At 47.5% G+C, this 22,001-nt stretch overlaps 1 protein-coding gene across 2 annotated transcripts in view; it reads left to right on the top strand.

The window, feature by feature from the left end:
- Positions 1–22,001, top strand: part of LOC128836343 (NACHT, LRR and PYD domains-containing protein 3-like) — a 200,043-nt gene that overhangs the window by 125,190 nt on the left and 52,852 nt on the right. The window contains exon 10 of one of the 2 annotated variants that reach the window (XM_054026549.1): positions 19,233–19,754. The exons of the other annotated variant lie outside the window; for it this stretch is intronic. Coding sequence (XP_053882524.1) covers positions 19,233–19,260 — 28 coding nt within the window. The 3' untranslated portion in view covers positions 19,261–19,754. Of the gene's footprint in view, positions 1–19,232; positions 19,755–22,001 lie in introns of those variants that run through there. 2 annotated transcript variants of the gene reach the window in all.

Raw genomic sequence — 22,001 nt, 5'->3', positions numbered from 1 at the left:
CAACCTGAGTTTGCTTTATATTAGCAAGTTTTGATCTTTACTTTAGCACAGGCCTTAGGACTCACACCAGGTCTCTGATACATGGCCCTATATTTCAGGCTGCCTTCCTACTACACCTATATGTCAGAAAATAATTATGCATTTACAAAAGTACTTATTAATGTGAAAGAAAGGCCCAGAAAGGAGCTCCTTAAAGCACCTGTGCTTTTAAGGCCATCTATAAATGGTGAAATCAGGGAGATACAAGAAGAGGCGTTTGGCTCCAATACTACCTATTTCCAAAACAACCTTTCACAGTCTCAGACAAGAAACAAAAAATGACCAACCTCACAGCAGCATGACAAAGTAATTGTAGATGGCCAGCCAGGGGAATAATCCCTGGTACCCCCACCATAGAACCATACTGGTACAATATATATTGTAATATCAGAGGTATTGGAAGGAATGAGGTTAAACCACATAACCTAAAATCCAAAAATCTCTTAACACAGCAGTGCCTGTTTCCCCTGGAGCAGAGACGGGCAACACCACCAACCATAAGAACACTTTGTTTCAGTTTCCCATTCTCTCAGACTCTCTCTCTCTCGCTACAACCCCGTGCAGCCCAGCAACTGGGGGAGAAGAGGCCCATTACAATTTAATTAATAATAATAGAGATGAAATTGCTGCACATGGTGGAATTGTATGCAAAGGACATTGGCCCAACACCATACAATGTCAAGCATAACCCACAGCTGTGTCAATGTGGGGGTATTTTATGAATTTGCCAGGGGACCGATTAGATTTTAAAGCTGAAATGTAAACAAGATTAGCCAATTTGAAATGCGCTGTAGCCAATGAGCATTAGCAGACTAATTTTAATGCTAGGCTCTTTTCCGGTCAGCTTTTACCTTGGACAGTATGTCTCAGATCAGGACATGTGGGGCTCTTAACTGACCAACACTAATTTAATTCCCCCAGAACCACATGTGTATATACACAACAGTTTATCAGTTAGGTATAGATACACAAATATTCTAGGCATGTACTGAACACAAAGAACACATGCAGTCTTGGAATTGGTTAACATAGACCAGCACTGGGGTCCAGCAACTATACCACGGAACAACACAAATCACCAAAATTTCTTATTACATCTACTTATAATCCTTAGTTATCAGTTCATTATTCCCACTAACACGTTTATCCCACTTTGAGTAATTCTAGCATTCAATTGTCTTAAGACATATATATAAAATAAAATAAAAAGAATACAGAGAAATACAATTGGTGGTGATCTCCAATTGGTGGTGATCTCCAATTGGTGATGTCGATGTACAACAAAACTCTCAGAAGCTTTTCTTAGTCAAGGGATTTTATACTTCATTTATTTAAAAGAATGCTTGTGAAATGCTAATTTCAAAGCAACTGGCCATTGTATATAATGACCAGAAGTCAGAGACTCCAAAGGCGTTCTTCACTTTCTGTCATCAGAGGAAAAGTCCATGTGGGTAGAAGCTGTCAGCCTGTTTTCTGACAGAAGAATCTATATATATGGATTCAGGGAATGATCCTTTATCTCTGACTGTTTGTACTCTTACAAGGAAATCAGATGCAAAGCTGAGATCCCCAGAGACAATCTGGGTACCCTGAAAAGACTTAGTTTATTACCTCACAGCCACAATCTGGAATTACAGGTCTGACTCACCAGTTCATATATTTTACCTGCTTTAACTTCTCAGTTGCTCTCATTTCCTTTTCTTAGCCAATAAACTAACACCTAATGCCGGTTCCCCTTTTCTCTCCCAAGAACATCAGATCCACAGCTTGGAGAACTGAGGTGTTTCTGTCGCCATCTACCCTACCAGGCCTCTATCAAGGTCTCAGAGCTCTCCCTATCAGTTGGTAGGTGGATAGGACTCATCTCAGCATTGCTTGTTTTATCCTTTTATTCCCACCATCAGTGTTGTTTAGCCTCTTCCTTCTCTTCCCTCTTGATGATCAGGAGGTGCCATTCTCCGTTACATGGCCTGCAGCAGACGGGAACCATCAGGTGCTATCAAAGACCCTCCCCCACGCACCCACACACCAGTAGTGAAAAAAAGCCATCTGTCAGTGATTTCCCATCTCAGAGTATTTACCACCACATCCATTTTCCTTCCCTCCCCCTGGCTGTTGGAGTTTCTACTCAGCTACAAATCCCCCCTGCTCAGTGCACCTGCAGCATTCTGTTCCTTCCTGTAGCAGTAACTAAGTTTGTTACTTGATCATGTACATTTTATGCTCCAATACTTCAACTAGAAGAATTTGCTCTGGCAGCTAATGGCATATGCAGAGACTATTGTCAAGAGCTGGTCAAGAACTTACCACTGGAATGATTGCCTGAAGGAAAATGCAGCTTCGCGAAACTAGAAACTTTGTGTGAGAATATTTTGATTTTGCATAAATATTTTGATTTTTCAAATGATTTTTTTTGTTTGTTTTTGGTGGGTTCAACCCAAATCAGGTTCTGTGTTTTTTTCTTTTTTGGCTCCTGGTATCTCCACTCAAAGAGACTCTGCACTGTGCCCAGTGCACAGGGTGGCTATCCTTTGATAAAGCCATGATAATACTTCAAACTGGAAAGAAGTGTAAAGCCCAGTATACAGGGGACAATAGAGTAAATAAAATAAGCTTCAGCAAATGAATGACAAACCAAAAATAAAACTGTAACAGAAAGGTGATCTGTATTGGCCCGAGAAAATAGGATCTGGGGAAGGAAGGGTTTAAGATTATCTAATAATTAAGAAACATTATTAACCCAAATTCGTGCATCCTAATGCTCACAAACTCCTCTAACCCCATCTCCCAACCAGCACCTTCCCAAGTTGGATGGTGCTGCTGAGGTCGCGTGTCCTGAGATGGAGTGTTGCAGCACTATGGTGGTGGCTGATAAAACAAAAGTCACCTTTTAATTCATGCCTCGGTAGGGCAGGCTCCTCTCTTGACTCTGTCCAGGTTCACTAGAATCCCTTGGGATCTCGGCTGGCTCTTGGTAACCTGTGCTTGATAACATCTCTCTCTCTCTCTCTCTCTGGATGCTGGTCACTGCAGTACTGGAGCTGCCATATTCCTGAAGCCACAGTCTCAGAGTAATACAAACTCCTTTTGGGGGCAGTGGGAATTTAGCAGGGACTCCCTGATCTGTGCTGTCTCTCTCCCAGCTTCCAATTGTAAACCCTCTCTCTTTGTCAGGCTGCCCTTTTCCCTGTAAACTTGCTGTTGGGGGATGCGCAGCTCTGGCTTGTCACTGGAGTGGTGGACGGACTGCCCAGATCACCCCATGCAGAAGCCTCTCAAACTAGGCCTAGCCAGGGCTCCTTGTTTCTTCTGTTCTTAGTCCTGACTCCAAGCATGCTGAGCACGGGATCCAAGAGCACTGGTAGCTATTTTAGCTGTAGGCCTTTTTGGTAGGGCCCCCTACAGGCTCAGGCTACATCTACACTACAGGGGGGAGTCGATTTAAGATATGCAAATTCAGCTACGTGAATAGCGTAGCTGAATTCGACGTATCGCAGCCGACTTACCCAGCTGTGAGGACGGCGGCAAAATCGACCTCTGCGGCTTCCCGTCGACGGCACTTACTCCCACCTCCGCTGGTGGAGTAAGAGCGTCGATTCGGGGATCGATTGTTGCGTCCCGATGGGACGCGATAAATCGATCCCCGAGGTCGATTTCTACCCGCCGATTCAGGCGGGTAGTGTAGACCCAGCCTCAGACTGGAGCTTCAGGAGCTGGAAAACCCCATATGAGGCTTATGAGCACAGTGACCAATAGTTTCAAATTAATTTAAGGGAGGAGATTTGTGTTCATGACGGGGAGCAGCCAGGCTAAACCTGAGCTGTGCGGCAGGGATCACACATGCATGGAGATCTCTCCCTCTCTCTCTCTCTCACACACACACACACACACACACACACACACACAAGCACACACACACACACAAGTGCATCAGGATCTCTCTCTCACACACACATACATAGAATGGGCAGTACAGGGGGATCACTCTCACTGAGGACTGTGGGATTGTTTGGGGTGGAGGTTGAGAGTGAGTGTGGTTTGCTGTTCTCTATGTTTTGGGGATTTTTTTGTGTGTGTGTTTCATTATTTTTTGGTAGTTGTGGGTTTATTTCAGGATTTCTTTTGTCTTAGAAGGCTTTTGTGCACCCTCTGGACTGGGATGGCCGGTCGAGGGCACAGGGGACAAAGACTGCAGTTTGTAGCAGAGTGTGAGGGTTTAACCTGTGGCTATGGGGTTTGGATTTTGCCTCCAGACTCCACCTCTGTGGAGGAGCTTCTTCTAGCTGTGTGAAAGATCACTTGGTTTAAGAACGTGAGGTATTGCCTCCCGCACGAGCAAGGCTGTTGTGTTTGTTGTCACACGTAGCCTCCTTGAGCAGATGGTTGCGGAGGGGATTGTTGTGTGGTGTGTTTTTGTCCCTGTTATGCCCCTCTCAACACCTGCTGTTAAAGTTGTTATTTCTAATGGAATGCATTTTTTTAGGAAATTTGCAGCTGCCCAGAGGCCTGGCGAGTTATGGTAAGATCACTAGACCTATTAGTAGGATTCCTTTGGGCTGTAAAGTGCAGAGGTTCAGCCTGTCTTGTCTTTTCGTAGGCAGGTCTATATGATATTAAACAGAGCTTCAAAAATGTTTAAAGTGTACCTGAAGTATCGGATTAGGGAGTGTGACAACATCATGTTTGTTGTCACTGAGGAGGTGGTCTGTTTTCTTTGTGGGAGTCTGACACATTTGGTTTATCAGTGCACTAAGAAGAGGCAGGCTGCCCCTGGTGACCCTGTGCCTGGGAATGTGGGGGGTTCTGAGAGTAAAGCACAGGGTGGGAGGGGGCTGTGGCAGAGACTGAGTGCCAATAGACTCCAGATATCTCTGGGGATGCTGGTGCGGCGGTGGGAGGGGGGAGGGGAGGTGTCAGGAGATGGTATTATTGGTTCTGTGGCTCCTGATTCAGTGGACTCAGCCTGAGCCTGTCTGAGAAAAGAAGGCTGAGCCTGTCTCTGTGGTTTCCACGTCTTTGGCTGTGGATTCTGGCTTGCTGGCAAAACTCCAAAATAAAAAACAGCCATTGAAGGGCCAAGTGGATTAGTTTGGTCAGTGCAGTCAGGGAGCACATGTCTGCGGGTGCCGCTGAGTGTCATTCTTTGGTTGGAGGCATGGGAATTAGTTGTGTCTCCTCAGTCCCGGCAGCCACCTCCCTCCGGTCTCTCTGTGGTCTGAGAGTGTGGGATGAAAAACTCATGGATTCTTTTGGACCTGAACTCCCTGAAAGGGGATATACCTCGGACACTACTGGCAGGTTTCTGGATGGGACTAAGGGGAAACGTAGTGTAGACGTGGCAGATTGGTTTCCTGAACTTAATCTGTTTTTGTTTTCTCACTGCTCAGTATACTATGAGATGTGTCTCTGTGTCTGAATTTGACATACAGAAGCTATATAGACTGAATAAAGGGAGAACCAAAGCATGTCTCTCTTTTACCAGTGGAAATATTGGGGATTAGTGGATATAGGATATATGGTGGTTTTGTTTGAGGTTTGGTTGGTCTTTTTTTTCCCTGTTTCTGTCGTTTTCTTATTTTTCTGATGAGTACTGGTCTGAGGGATAATTTTGTATGTGGCTCTCTGAATGTCAGTGGGCACAGGGATTATAAAAAACATAGGGCTTTTTTTGCATTCTTGTCCCAGAAAAAGATAGATATTTTGGTTTTGCAAGAAACACACACATGCAGGCAACCAGACTGATCAGCTTGCTGGTTGCAGAGGGAGGTTTTCTGAGTTGCGTTTCCATTGAATGTGCAGGGATTGCCATTGTGGGAGAAAAACGAGTCCTCACTCTGAGTTTGAAGCAACAAGCCAGAGGCAGCTTTATTTCGAGCAATTGCAAATGCATGGGAGAATACTCACGGGCAGGGGTTTCCCTCCAAAGGCAGGTCTCCGTTAGATAAACAATTAAGGCAAGCATTTATACCTTTTGTCACATACAGTAATGATCAACAGCTGCATTTTGTTTATACATATTCCTTCCTGATTTCTCGCTTTTTCTTATTAATTTCTGCCACAGTCTACATTCCATTCTTATCTAACACAAGGTCAAAACAGTATCTCTTACAGTCAGTTCCCACTCACCTAGGCCTTCAAGACTTGCATTATTAGAGTCAGTGTCAGCGTGATTTTGTTAGCCTGACTCTTGCTCTATTCCTAGAGACTAAGATATCTATGTTCAAATTCCCTTTATCCCTTTCTCCAGTTCCACACTCCCCCACTTTTGTGCTTTCAGCACAACTATCAATCTTAAACCTCCATTTTCATCAAACCTTGTATTTCTGACTATAGCTCACATGGTACAACCTTCTGCGGTTTAATTGAATACAACGACAAAGCATAGTTAGTATGAACATGGAAGGTGCTATTATTAGTACATCCTTTACAACAACAATAACCTAACCCTAAACTAAATAACAATAGAAGCATTAACATTTCCATTGTAATAATATGATGGAGTTGCTGTACAACCTTAGTCACAGAACACAATACATCATACTTAGTACATAAAGTAGACACTCTCTAGGTTGTATGAAAAGCATACTTTTTCAATTTGATATATATTTTGGAGCATATGAATTTGCCCTTGTAATTCAGAGATTTTTCTGGACCTCTGGTAGGAGTAAAAGCAAATTTTGGAATTGATCAGGTGCTAAGGCAGTCCAATTAAAGGGTATCGGGAACCTAAGGGCTGATTGGAGAATTCTATCTGCAGGCCAATAAATGATATCATTGCTTGTAGCAGTGGTGAGATTAAAATGTATGTCTTGCAAAGTGGTGACCTTAACATATACACAGCTATCATTAGCTTGGAAAAGCAGGTGTCCTGTCAGGGTAGTTCCTTGTCCCATACTCTCCCAACAAACATTGTCATGAACAGTGACAACTTCTCCAGGCTTCAGTTTATGTACACACTGAAGTTGTGGGGATTCTTATGGCCAGAGTATCCATTGACGCCCTATCCCTATCCAAATATTGGGTGTTATTCCAGGAGCACTGACTATAAATCGATTAGGTATACCAGGTAGTTTAATTTCCCAAATGTCTCAGTGAATTATCCAATCCCACATGCATCCTCCCCACGGACCTGGCAGGATTCAGTATGTGGGAGCCCACACCCCTTCAACCAGTCCGTATGCTTGGAAGGAGCACTGTGAGCGTCTGCACTTCCATCCTAAAAATCTCCAAGTATGTCTCCAGGGCCACAGATCAAATGGCATTCCTGAGGTATCTGTAAGGGCAGTGGTCCAAGCCTGATGCTCAAGATCACTCCAAATGGCCATGAGCTGATTATTCAGAAAATCCCGAATTTCTGAACATTCCAGATCCCACTGCAATTCCTTTTCAGCCTCAGTGATATTCAATACCATCTCTGTCAACAGCTTCTGGGTCATTGAACTAAGGGCAGAATTAACATGTAATTCACCAACCCCAGCCTGTACCTGGGTTAATGTGCTCCAATAATAAGATCCGTGGCCTTTTCCAGTTGCTCTAATTTCTTATCATATTGTTGGCCTTTGTAAATGTTCCAAATTGCTGCTGCACTATTGGCACCATCCCATAGGGATCACTAAGATGTAAAGGCCTTGGCCATTGGAGTATATGGTATTGTCTTTATTAGGATGTGTTACAGGGATGGTAATGGTAGTGGTAGTGAAGATAATGGCAGGGCTAGTGGTCGTCACAGCAAGGCGCCTTTGGTATTTGTCATCTGAAAGTCAATTAGGGAGGGCTATACATGCTGAAGGTACTTGTCCGAAAGCACAGAGCCCAGTCCCTGGAATAAACCCAAACCACCACTCAATACCACAGTCCCAAGCGCGGTTCCCAAAAGTTCCACCCTGCCAGGTTACGATACTCCGTCTCTTCCACCAGGGCCAATTCTTAATGTCTTTTGTATTCAAGAATCCCTGGACTTTGGTGGTTTCAGCGGAATGAACATACCTTCTTCTTCTTCTTTCCTGGAACAGTCGTGGTTCAGCATCGTAAAGGGGAGAGGTCACCCTGTAATAATTGGGTTCCTCCAGCAGATGGTGAATGTATGGTGGTTCTGTTAGTGGACAAGGGAGAGGTTACCAGCACTTGTCCTTTTCTCCTGCTGTCCAGAAGGAGGAAAAAGTGCCAGAAGGAGGGACAGGCTGATCAGCAGTCGGAGGGTCATCTTGAGGTGGAGGGGCCTTTTTGCAGTGAGAAGCATGGGTCCAGGCAGTTAGTACTTGGCACTTCACAGCGATGTTGGTAGTTATCAGGACTTGGTAAGGGCCTTTCCAGCACAGAGTCAGAGTGGTCTTTCGTTGATGGACCTTTATGTAGACCCAGTCTCCTGGTTCCAGCGAATGGCAGGGTTATTCAGGATCCTTGGGTAGTGCTTCTTTCACCTGTGTATAAAAAGACCTGACACATTTCATTAATGCCTGGCAGTAATTAAGTATTGTATCATCCATCAAATGAATGTCCATCTGGGCAAGGGCCAGTGGGGGTGCAGCCAGTAGTCGCATCGGGCGCCCTGTCAGGATCTCATGTGGCTTCAGTCCAGTCTTTCGGTTGGGAGTGACCCTCATGCTCATCAATGCTAATGGCAGGGCATTTGGCCATTTTAAGTTTGTTTCTGCACGAATCTTGGCCAGTTTGTTTTTCAGAATCCCATTCTGACGTTTCACTGTCCCAGCAGACCGTGGTGGTGGGGACAGTGGAGGTTGTGTTGGATCTGCAAGGCTGCATATAACTCCTTTACAATCTGTCCAGTAAAATGAGTACCATGATCACTGTTGATACTCACAGGTATGCCAAACCTTGGAATAAAATACTTAAACACATTTTCACAACAGTCTTGGCATCTGCCTTTCTGCAAGGGAAGGTCTCAACCCAATTTGAAAATACATCAACTACAACTAACACAAACTCATAATTACAACATTTAGACATTTGGATAAAATCAATCTGAATATTTACAAAAAGTCCCCAAGGAGGTGTGCTGTTTTTCTAGCTTTACCTGCTTTTCCAATATTATGTTGCTGGCAGTATTATTCCAGTATTATATTGCTGAGCCTCTTCCCTCAGTGAGTCTCCAGGAAAGGCAGATCAGCACTGTATGTGGCCAACACTATTGCAAGTACGTAGGAGAGGCCGAGGGGGAAGAAAAACAAAAGAAAGGAGCAGAGAACAAATAAACTCGATACTACAACTAACAAACTCAGTGCAAAGATAAGAGAACTCCAGCCCAAGGCCAGCTGCTACCCGCCAAAACAGAAGTGGGGGAGGTCCAACCCCCCCGACAAGCTGTGAGGAAAAAAGAACTAAGTGACGCACAGAGCTGCAAAGATGACAGCGAGAACAGTGAAGGCCAAGGCAGAAAAGAAAATAGTCTCCAGAGCCAGGATGTTTTGGAAAAGGAAAACAACAGATCTAAGACTACAAAGATGGAAAACACCAACCACCAGGCAAATTAAAATTAGGTGCATACCAATCTCGTTAACTGCAGCAATCATCTCCCCCTTTGCTTGAAATAGGGCAAGAGCACCTGAGGTGCAACCAGGCGGCTGTCTGGGAGTGCCAAAGGTGATCAGGGTGTAAAGTGCACCCAGCAGCACTCCAAGAACATTTCTCAGCTTGGCGCAGCCTCTGTCACATATATTAAAACCTTAGTATTTCCTGATAGTATCCAAACCACTTTGTATTCCAAGTAGGATAAACAAGTATCTGCATTTAGCTCTAACCCTTCCATTTGGTTTTAAACTAGGCTGTCTTGTAGAAAATTAAACACAACAATTCTAGCCACAAGACAAAACACCACAAGGACATAGGACACAGAACACAATTTCTATTGTGCCAGTAAATGCATGGTATGTTGGATTGCTCTTTAGCTGGCATTAGCTTTCTCTAATTTTCTAAAAGACAAAAACATATGCCTACTTCTCCTGGGGCAATCAGTCATTATTTAAAATATTTCTTTCTTATACAAATACTCTTGTTGATTGCAGCAAGACAGAGGAATTACCCCCATATTTTTCTGTGTTTGTTTCATAGGCAGGCCAGGTTTCAGTGGCTTCTACCTTATCAATGAGGCAATTTGCATTAGCACACAGATTCTTCCTGGCTTGCTTTTAAATCCAGAGCCATTCGAGCAATTGCAAATGCATGGGAGAGTACTCACGGGCAGGGGTTTCCCTCCCAAGGCAGGTCTCCGTTAGATAAACAATTAAGGCAAGGATTTATACCTTTTGTCACATACAGTAATGATCAACAGCTGCATTTTGTTTATATATATTCCTTCCTGATATCTTACTTTTTCTTATTAATTTCCACCACAGTCTATATTCCATTCTTATCTAACGCAAGGTCAAAACAGTATCTCTTACAGTCGGTTTCCACTCATGCCAGCAGCAGAGCTAGGAATGATCCCAATCCATTGATCTTTCCACTACGATTCATGGTTGCTTTGTGATCCCTCAGTGCTCCTCTGCCTCCCATACATTTTGCTATGGCGGAAAGGGGATAGTGGTTGTACTTTCAAATGTTTACAATGAGCAGCTGGGCAGGGCTGGTCGCCACAGGGCTGATGGGCGCAGCCAGGCAGGGCAAGCTTGTGGGCGTAATGTCCCAGGGGTCTGCCCCACTCCCCAGTGCGGCTCTGGCTCCCAACAATGCTGCCTGGGACTTGTGGGGCCCTACTCACCACCCTTGGCCCGAGCCACCTGGGTCTGGTGGAGAGGCTGAGTCATTCTCGGCCAGTGGGGGGGGCAGCACGGGGGGCTCAGCTGGACCCCACCAGGAAAGTGGGTCCTCAGGGAACCTGGTCTGGGCAGGCCCCGATCCGACATGGCTGATCATAACATCCCTGAGGGGGGTGGAGCGATCCCCGCCCTGGGACCAGACACGGCTGTGCTGCCAGGTCAGTCCAGTGGACACAGTCACCTCCCAACAGGGTTGGTGAGTGCAGCCGGGGGCAGGGCATGAGGGAGTGGGTTTGTGAGGGGTCTGTGTGTGGGGTTGCTGGGCAGTGAGGGGTGGGGGAGTTTTGTGTGCTTTAGGGCACTGGGTATAGGGGGTCTGGTGGGGTTCTGTGCAGTGTGGTGGGGAGGCAGTGAAGGGGCATTGGGCAGTGGTGGGGCTGTGGGCAGGGGTGGTGGTGTGCTGGGCACAGTGCAGTTGTGAGATGCCTGTTGGGGAGTCTCTGGGCAGGGGGATGATAGGCATAGAGTCTGTGTGGGAGTCTCTGAGTGAGGAGGGTGCTCAGTGGGGTGTGTGTGAGACTCAGCTCAGGTCTGCCTCCAGGGGACAGGGTGCGCGGTCAGTGCAGGGCCAGGTGGGCCAGTGTATGTTTAGTGGCTGCCAGTTTGTGCTGGGGGGAATGGGGCCACCCCCTCCGTGCCCTGTCCCATTGCCCCCATGGGGGTTCACAAATATGTTTGGTGCCAGGCCCAGAAAAGGTTAATCTGGCCTGGTCAAATGTACCCGTGCCCAGCTTCTCATCCCAGTCTCAACAGTGCGCTTGGTACTTGCTCGGCGTATGCTTGTTCTAAATTGTCCACCCAGAGGGGCAGGGCTTTCCCTGATCCTGGCACACAAACGGTGGGAGCGGGTCTCAGACACCCTTAGAAACCCCTCTAAAACCTGCCTCACATGTGGGGGGTTGGATGGGGGCTCAGACACCCCAGATCCTGGCACACACAGAAGGGAAGAATGTGGGGATGACAGACACCTGTCCCCTTATTCTTCCCAAACACCCTTCCACTCACCCCATGTGTCCTTCCCCCTCACCTGAGTCTTCCAGCCCCCTCACCTCCTCTGCCACCCATCCCTACTTATCCCCCTCCCCTCAGTGTAGCCCCACATCCCTCTCAACCTTACTCCCAAACCTCTGCACCCCAAAAATGTCCCTCCCTGCCAGGAAGCATTCATGTAATTATTTTTTTACAAAAGTACTTTGATTACATTAACCAAAAATAACACATTCCCCAGACACACATTTTAACAATCTACTATCCTACCTTTTCCAAATGTCTCCCCAAGTGGGAGGTCAAACTGACTTGGGGTTAGGATCAAAAGACGACTGATAATTCCTTTGAGCTATCTTCTTCCTATAGAATACCAAAGGTTAACAATCCTGTTAACTCCTCTGTCCACACATGATCAGTTTAATCCATTTAAAATGTAATTTGGAAGGGAGCCTTCTGATACTCGAATGTAAAGAAGCAGAATATGTTTCACGTAAGGTTTAATTTGATTTTCGCCATAGGGCAGGTGGGTGCCAGACTCTCTGTTGGAGGAACCCTCAAGCACTGGGCACCCTAGTTTGCTTGCTCTGTGTGTGTGTTCACACTGGAATTAAAAACTCATGGTTGGCCTGTGCCAGCTGACTTGGGCTTGTGAGGGTTGTTTAATTGCAGTGTAGGTTTCGAGGTGCTGACTGGAGCCTGAGCTCTAGGACTTTTGAGGTCAGAGGATCCCCGAGCCTAAGTTGGCAGCCAGAGCCTGGAAGTCTACACTACAATTAAACAGTCTCATATCCTGATTCCTGGAGCCCAAACCAGCTGGCACAGGCCAATCATGGGTATCTAATTGCAGTATAGACACACCCTGTGAACACAGAAAGGCTGCTGAAATCTGTCACCTTTAAGAAAAGCTGTTTTTTTCCCTGAGACTGTATCTTGGGAACAACTTGGTCAAACATCTAAAAGTTTGGAACACGTACAGAATCCCTGGCACTCATGAGGCTCACCAACTTTCAAGGCAGTCTGAGTAACCGTGTGGATTTTAGAACGGTTAGAAGAGTTGAACTTTAAACAGAAACCTGGTCTAAACCTTAACTATAGCATCACCCTGCTATAAAAGACCAGAAAGACAAAGGATGGGGGAAGGAAATATAATTATTCCCATTTTCCAGATGGAAAATGGAGGCCCATAAAGATAGAATGATTTGCCCAAAGTCACATGAGGTAGTGGGTGGTAGAGCCAGAAGCTGAACCACAGATCTCTGAGTTCTAATCCAGGACTTTAACTACAAGAGCCTCCTTTCTCCTGCAGAGAGCTGTGCTCATTCTCTTGTGTTTTTTGGTCTCGGAAATGTGCTTTTTGGATTGTGCACAGCCTCTCTTTTATATGGTTATGCTTTTTTAAGTAGCGCTCCTTAACAATCAGCATTTCAAAATTAGGGCCAGTACTACTGATGAATTTTCTGACCACAATACACATGATTTGTTGAAGTGTGTCAGAAAAATTCAAAAAGCTCTGACCAGACCAGACTTAAACATCTGAAAGCTATAAAGAGTTAAAACAAAATCCATGTAGGGTGCCTGGAGGTGGAGGGTGAAGGGTGGCCGTCTCCCAAATATTTTTGAAATGTCAGGTGTCATTTACAGTTTATTTGAAGGTCTTCAGACATTTCAAAGGCAAAATTCTGTGCAATTAGACTAATAAGAGCATTCCTGGTGTTCATCTGGAGTTCTGCACTAGAATAACTTTCTACTGTCTCAAATTACATATTGTTAATATAGAAGTGCATCAAAACCACAAGAACCTAAATAGATATGATTATTTGCCAACAGATGCATACACATTATACTATAAAAACCAGCATCAACTTGAGTCGATGGGAGAATGTATGGAGGAACATAAGCAGTGCCAGGAATAAGTTTGCATTCAGATTTATAGTTAAATCCAGACTGAAAACCCTTTATTTTACACTGAACATCTTGTTAGAAAGAAAAATCAGGTTATTCTTGCCTCTGAGCTCAGTAACAACGGACTCTCTCCTCACCTTCTCAGGTGTCCTCTCTCTCTCTTTCTTTTAGCCTTTAAATCTTGTGGGGTTCTTCTCTTCTGCTTCAACTTGGATGCCCTCTTCTTTTCACCCCTCCCCAAATTAGGCTTCATCCCCTCAGATTCCCACATACGCCTTTGGATTTTTTCGCCCCCCCCCCCCCCCCTTCAACCCAATCTTAGAATCTCTCCCCTCCCTCCATTGCAGGCTCCTCTTTTTCTGCCTCCAAAATACATTGGGGTCTCTACAAACACTTACATACTCTGGTTGCTTCCCAAGGCATGGGGGCTTCTCTCCCTTGTACAAACTCAGGGCTTTTTTCTCTCCCAAATATTGAGGTTTCTGTCCTGTCACACTCTACACTCTGGAGAATCACCCTGTAACCCCTATATTCATCATTTGTATCTAATTGTGATATTGCATATAAAGCAGGCCATGTAAGGTATCCTGGGAAAGGTTATGATCTTCTGAAACCCACTGTCCTATCTAAATTTGTGTATCACTAATGAATATAATGTTATGAGAATTGTGTTTTTTTGGTTTTCCCTAAAATATGCTGTGGGAAGCGCCAAGATACTAGCTCCTTGTGTATTATGAACCATAACATCCAGTGGGGTGAGAAAACTGCTTGCTCTAAATACTACCTAGTGTCTTATAGGTTTAAGATTCAGACTGTGCACTTACTTTGTTCTCTTTGGTAACTAATTCTGACTTTTTACCTGTGACATATAATCACTTAAAATCAACCTTTTGTAATCAATAAACTTAGTTTAATGTTTATCCTTACCAGTGAGTTTGACTGAAGTGCTTGGGAGCTGGGGAGATTTGGTTGAGGCCTTTCTCTGTGATTCATGAGTGGCTCTGGGAATCTAGCTCGATATGGGGCTCCACATGTGGTTGTACTGAATAGTAAGAGCACCTAGAGGGGTTTGCTGCTTACCACCAGTATGGCATTGTGAGAGACAACCCAGAATAAAGAGTAAAAGTGACACAGTGGTCCCATAGTCACAGGTTGCACCCCAGGGGTCCTGTTACTCCTCCCCATTGGGCAGAGTAACAATATTATAAGGCAAATGAGGTGATGAAGGAGGCCGTGCAGGTGACAGTTCTGATGGAAGGGGTTTCTCGATGTGTGTGCAAGATGTAGCAGGTGGGGGTGTGCAAGGGATTCATTGTGAGGCCTTGAAGGAGGACAAAGACAGCCATATTTGCAGGTGGTCCTTGAAGTGCACATGATCATAACCAGCCTGCTGCCATGGTTACCCACTCAGCTGGCTGGCAGCTCCATCAGGAGCCTAGACTCTGCAGGGGGGTTACAGAAACCAGCAGAACTTCTGCTTTTATAATCCCTACAGAGACTCTGGAACAGGCCCTGCCAACAGGGTCACACAGTCGCCCTCCTTTCAGGGGCTCTTCCCTCCCTGCACCCTAGGTAACCCCCTGCTATAGGGATCTTCTTCTCTTTGTCTCTCCCCGCTTTGATCCCTGGTCTCATTGGAAAGTGGGTGTGGTTCTGCCTGTGCTGGGCCTCGCAGCTGCCTCCCCTCCCCAAGCCTGAGTTCCAGAGCTGGGTGCAGAGACAGGAGACGTCCATGTCCTGCAGGGCAGCAGCAGAGCTAGTGCTAGGGGCATGGAGGGGTAGGATCTTCTAGCTCCTCCTGCTCTGAGCCTGGCCCAGGAGCCTAGGGAGGAGGCTCCCCTACAGCCTCACTGTAGCGATTGGGCTGCTCTGGTTGTGTCGCACCATCCCGGAGCTGATCAGTGGCAAGACCTACCTGATTGGTCAGGAGCGGAGTGGGCAACTTTTTACTCTTTGTGAATTGTGGTTGGCCAATGGAAAGGGCTAAGGGGCAGTGCTTAGGAAGGAAGTCATACCCCAAACTTTATTCCTCATTGGTCAATGGCAGAGGTTTGAGGTATTTAGGCCATTCTCGCTGTTGCTGGGTGAACAGCAAAGGGCAAGGGGTCGAGTTATACAGGAAGTCGCACCCACTGTTTGTTTCTCACTGGACAAGTGGTGGGGCTTGGAACAGAGTCTGTAGCAGGACTTTTGGCTCATTCTCGATGCTGATTAGTCAGACAGAGGGGCTAGTGGGTTGGACCACCTGTCAGAGCAGCCATGATGAACCCCATTCATATCATGATCATAGAATCATAGAATATCAGGGTTGGAAGGGATCTCAGGAGGTCATCTAGTCCAACTCCTTGCTCAAAGCAGGACCAATTCCCAACTAAATCATTCCAGCCAGGGCTTTGTCAAGCCGGGCCTTAAAAACCTCCAAGGAAGGAGATTCCACCGCCTCCCTAGGTAACGCATTCCAGTGCTTCACCACCCTCCTAGTGAAATAGTGTTTCCTAATATCCAACCTAGACCTCCCCCACTGCAACTTGAGACAATTGCTCCTTGTTCTGTCATCTGTCACCACTGAGAACAGCCGAGCTCCATCCTCTTTGGAACCCCCCTTCAGGTAGTTGAAAGCAGCTATCAAATCCCCCCTCATTCTTCTCTTCTGGAGACTAAACAATCCCAGTTCTCTCAACCTCTCCTCATAAGTCACGTGCTCCAGACCCCTAATCATTTTTGTTGCCCTCCGCTGGACTCTTTCCAATTTTTCCACATCCTTCTTGTAGTGTGGGGCCCAAAACTGGACATAGTATTCCAGATGAGGCCTCACCAATGTCGAATAAAGGGGAACGTTCACGTTCCTCGATCTGCTGGCAATGCCCCTACTTATACAGCCCAAAATGCCATTAGCCTTCTTGGCAACAAGAGCACACTATTGACTCATATCCAGCTTCTCGTCCACTGTGACCCCTAGGTCCTTTTCTGCAGAGCTGCTACCTAGCCATTCGGTCCCTAGTCTGTAGCAGTGCATAGGATTCTTCCGTCCTAAGTGCAGGATTCTGCACTTGTCCTTGTTGAACCTCATCAGGGTTTTTTTGGCCCAATCCTCTAATTTGTCTAGGTCCCTCTGTATCCGATCCCTACCCTCCAGTGTATCTACCACGCTTCCCAGTTTAGTGTCATCTGCAAACTTGCTGAGAGTGCAGTCCACACCATCCTCCAGGTCATTAATAAAGATATTAAACAAAACCGGCCCCAGGACCGACCCTTGGGGCACTCTGCTTGAAACCGGCTGCCAACTAGACATGGAGCCATTGATCACTACCCGTTGAGCCTGATGATCTAGCCAGCTTTCTATCCACCTTACAGTCCATTCATCCAGCCCATACTTCTTTAACTTGGCGACAAGAATACGGTGGGAGATGGTATCAAAAGCGTTGCTAAAGTCAAGGAATAACACATCCACTGCTTTCCCCTCATCCACAGAGCCAGTTATCTCATCATAGAAGGCAATTAGGTTAGTCAGGCACGACTTCCCCTTGGTTAATCCATGCTGACTGTTCCTGATCACTTTCCTCTCCTCTAAGGTCTGGTCTACACTAGGCGTTTATGTCGAATTTAGTGCCGTTACATCGAATTAACCCTGCACCCATCCACACCATGAAGCTATTTAGTTCGACCTAGAGGTCTCTTTAATTCGACTTCTGTACTCCTCCCCGACGAGGGGAGTAGCGCTAAATTCGACATGGCCATGTCGAATTAGGCTAGGTGTGGATGGAAATCGACGTTAATAGCTCCGGGAGCTATCCCACAGTGCACCACTCTGTTGACGCTCTGGACAGCAGTCCGAGCTCGGATGCTCTGACCAGCGACACAGGAAAAGCCCCGGGAAAATTTGAATTTGAATTCCTTTTCCTGTCTGGGCAGTTTGAATCCCATTTCCTGTCTGGACATCGTGGCGAGCTCAGCAGCACTGGCAACGATGCAGAGCTCTCCAGCAGTGATGGCCGTGCAATCTCAGAATAGAAAGAGCATGGACTGATCGGGAAGTCTTGGATCTGATCACTGTGTGGGGTGATGAGTCCGTGCTTTCCGAGCTGCGCTCCAAGAAACGGAATGCAAAGATCTACGAGAAGATCTCTAAAGACATGTCAGAGAGAGGATACAGCCGGGATGCAACGCAGTGCCGCGTGAAAATCAAGGAGCTGAGACAAGGCTACCAGAAGACCAAAGAGGCAAACGGACGGTCCGGATCCCATCCCCAGACATCCCGTTTCTATGAGGCACTGCATTCCATCCTAGGTGTGGCCGCCACCACTACCCCACCACTGACCGTGGACTCTGAGGATGGGATATTGTCCACGGCCGGTTCCTCGGACATGTTAGCAGACGGGGAAGATGAGGAAGGAGATGAGGAGGACGAGGCAGTCGACAGCGCTTACAACGCTGATTTCCCCGACAGCCAGGATCTCTTCATCACCCTTACAGAGATCCCCTACCAACCGTCCCCAGCCGTTAACCCGGACACAGAATCTGGGGAAGGATCAGCCAGTAAGTGTTTTAAACATCTAAACATTTATTTTTAACAGAACAGGAATATTAACAATAACAAAAATGGGTTTCTCATGATTAGTTTGTCCTAGGAGCCTAACGTTTCAGTCCTGGGCAGTGCAACTATTGAAAAAAAATCTAACAATGTCCGGTTTAGCATGATTGTTCTGCCCAAGCCGCTCTACTGTCTAGTCACTGCCAGTGCAGCTAGAGTAAAATGCGGTCTATATGTCCTGGGATAGAGCAGAAATCCTCCTGGGACATCTCGAGGAAGCTCTCCTGGAGGTAATTGGAAAGCCGTTGCATCAGGTTCCTGGGGAGAGCGGCCTTATTGGGTCCTCCGTAGTATGACACGTTGCCGCGCCACGAGACAATCAAGTACTCAGGGATCATTGCTCTGCACAGCAGGGCGGCATACGGCCCTGGTCTTTGGAGGCTTTCCCGAAGCATTCTTTCTTTCTCGCTGTCTGAGATTCTCATGAGGGTGATGTCGCTCATGGTGACCTGCTTTGAATTAGGTAGGGGAATGTTAGTGTTGGGACTGCTTGCCCGTTTCTTTACAGAACTTTAACCGCTGGTTTGCGGCCATGGGGTGGAGGCGGGAGAGGGGCAGCCTACAGGGATCGTTCCCGGGGACAGCCGCAAGGGGGTGGGACAGGGGCAGAGTTCCTGCTTGCCGGATTGCTGGCAGCAGGGACTGACATTGCTTTTAATGTGAAATGAGGCCAGTGCTAATATTTAAGTTTTAAGCTGCCACAAGTCTACGGCTTACCATGTCTGCCTGCTACAGAAATTCCGGTGTCCTGCCCCGCTTCTCAAATCTGCTGTGCAAGATCCAGGCACTGAATGCGAAGGCCGAGAATTCGACCTTGTGCTGAGTGCGCATGTGATAGGTGCTGTGCATGGTCTTGTTCACAGAGAAAGACTATGTTCTTTGTTCACAACTACATTTATCTTTCTGAGGAATTCACTCCCTTTTTCCCATTTCCACAGCCCCATCTGCGACTGTCTCACAACCTAGCCTGGCATCACACTCCCAGAGGCTAGCGCAGATTAGGCGTAGGAAGAAGAGGACATGGGAGGACATGTTCTCGGAGCTTATGGCCTGCTCCCGAGCCCAGGCAGCACAGCAGACCCAGTGGCGGGAGAACTTGTCCCAAATGCACCAAGCAAACATGGATCGGGAGGAGAGGTGGCGGCAGGAAGACCAGCAGGCGACTCAAACCCTGCTTGGACTACTGAGGGAGCAAACGGACACTCTCCGGCGCCTTGTGGGTGTTCTGCAGGAACGGAGGCAGGAGGACAGAGCCCCGCTGCAGTCTATCTGTAACCGCCCTCCCCCGCCACCAAGTCCCATACCCCCCTCACCCAAAGTGCAAAGAAGGAGGGGCGGCAGAGTCCGTGCTAACTCTCACTCCACCCCTGCAGAGAGCTCGAGTAGTAGAAGGCTGTCATTCCCCAAAATTTGACAAGTTCTTTCCTTCCTGCCTCACACAAGCCCCCGTCCAAGTTTCACCTCCCAGTTCCATGTGTAGTTGCTAATAAAAAATACGTTTCTGTTAATTACTGTTTCCATCATGTTCTTTTGGAGGAGGGGGGGAAGGGGGTTGGTAATTGGACAGGACAGTCACCTTTGGCAGGGTACATAGGCGGGGTCAGGTCCAGCAGCAGGGCACATACACAGTGGAGTGATTAGTTCCCCTGGTCAGTCTGGGAGGTGGTTTTCATGTTCTGTGGTGGGGGGTGTGTTGCTCTGTGACTTTGTGGCGGGGGAGGGCAGTTACAGATCTTATGCGGCGGTCCTTATCCTGGATCACAGAGCCACGCAGCAGGGGATCTGTAACCGTCCTCCCCCTGCCACAAAGTCACATCGCCCCCCCATACACACAGTCCCGATCAGGAGGGGTGACAGGCTCCGTTGAAACAACCAGTCCACCACAGCGGAGCCTGTCAACCCTGGAGTTTAGAAGCTTCATTTGCGTCAGTACACTACACCCGCTCCCCACCACAGTCTGCGTCCCAGTTTTAAAACATTCCTGCGAAAACAGTAATAAAGACAACGGTGTTCATTAACAAAGTAGAAGTGATTTTATTTCTAAACGTGTGTTGGAAGGAGGTGAAGGGGGTATGTAACTGGAGAGGATAGTCAACATTAACTGGGTAAAGAAACGGGGGCAGGTTCAGCTTCTCTGTACACTAACTGAAAAGTCACAGGTTACCCTGCTCAGTCAGGAACCTAGCTTTCAAAGCCTCACGGATGCACAGCGCGTCCCGCTGGTCTCTTCTAATCGCCCGGCTGTCTGGCTGGGCGTAATCAGAAGCCAGGCTATTTGCCTCAACCTCCCACCCCGCCATAAAGGTCTCCCCCTTGCTCTCACAGAGATTGTGGAGCACACAGCAAGCTGCTATAACAATGGGGATATTGGTTTCGCTGAGATCACAGCGAGTCAGTAAGCTTCTCCATCTCCCCTTGAGACGTCCAAAAGCACACTCCACCACCATTCTGCACTTGCTCAGCCGATAGTTGAAGAGTTCTTTTTCACTGTCGAGGGCGCCAGTATAGGGCTTCATGAGCCAAGGCATTAGCGGTTAGGCTGGGTCCCTGAGGATGACTATAGGCATCTCCACATCCCCAAGAGTTATTTTGTGGTCCGAGAAGTAAATACCTTGCTGCAGCCGTCTAAACAGACCAGAGTTCCTGAAAACACGAGCGTCATGAACCTTGCCCGGCCATCCAACGTAGATGTTCGTAAAACGTCTCCTGTGGTCCACCAGTGCTTGCAGCACCATGGAAAAGTAGCCCTTTCTGTTAATGTACTGCCTGGCCTGGTGGTCCGGTGCCAGGATAGGGATGTGAGTTCCATCTATGGCCCCACCGCAGTTTGGGAATCCCATCGCTGCGAAGCCATCTATGATCGCCTCCACGTTTCCCAGGGTCACTACCTTTGACAGCAGTACATGAACGATTGCCTTGGCTACTTGCATCACAACAACCCCCACGGTAGATTTGCCCACGCCAAAGTGGTTCGCGACTGACCGGTAGCTGTCTGGCGTTGCAAGCTTCCAGAGGGCTATGGCTACTCGCTTCTGGACAGTCAGGGCTGCTCACATCCGGGTGTCATTGTGCTTCAGGGCAGGGGACAGCAACTCACAAAGTTCAAGGAAAGTTCCCTTCCTCATGCGAAAGTTTCGCAGCCACTGGGATTCATCCCAGACCTGCAGCACTATGCGGTCCCACCACTCAGTGCTTGTTTCCCGGGCCCAGAATTGCCGTTCCACGGCATCAACATGACCCATTGCCACCGTAATGTCCTCGGCGCTGGGTCCCGTGCTTTCTGAGAGGTCTGTGCTACTCTCAGACTTCAGGCCCTCACCACGGTGCCGTAGCCTCCTCGCCTGACTTATCTGCATCTGCCTCAGGGAAAGGTGGATGATAAGCTGCGAGGCGTTGAGAACGGACACAACTGCAGCGATGGTCGCAGCGTGCTCCATGCTCGCAGTGCTGTGGCGTCCGCGCTGTCACTGACTAGAAAAGTGCGCGAACTGATTTCCCGCCTGCGCTTTCAGGGAGGGAGGGCGGGAGTGATGGACAGATGACGACAGTTACCCAAAAGCACCCTCGACACATTTTTTTTACCCAGAAGGCATTGGCGGCTCCACCCAGAATTCCAATGGGCAGCGGGGACTGCGGGAACTGTGGGATAGCTGCCCACAGTGCACCGCTTCCAATGTCGACGCTTTCCCCGCTACTGTGGACTCACA

This window comes from Malaclemys terrapin, chromosome 4 (genome assembly GCF_027887155.1).
Source record: "Malaclemys terrapin pileata isolate rMalTer1 chromosome 4, rMalTer1.hap1, whole genome shotgun sequence".
NCBI classification, from domain to species: Eukaryota; Metazoa; Chordata; order Testudines; family Emydidae; genus Malaclemys; species Malaclemys terrapin.
This window is presented reverse-complemented; position numbering and strand designations above follow the sequence as displayed.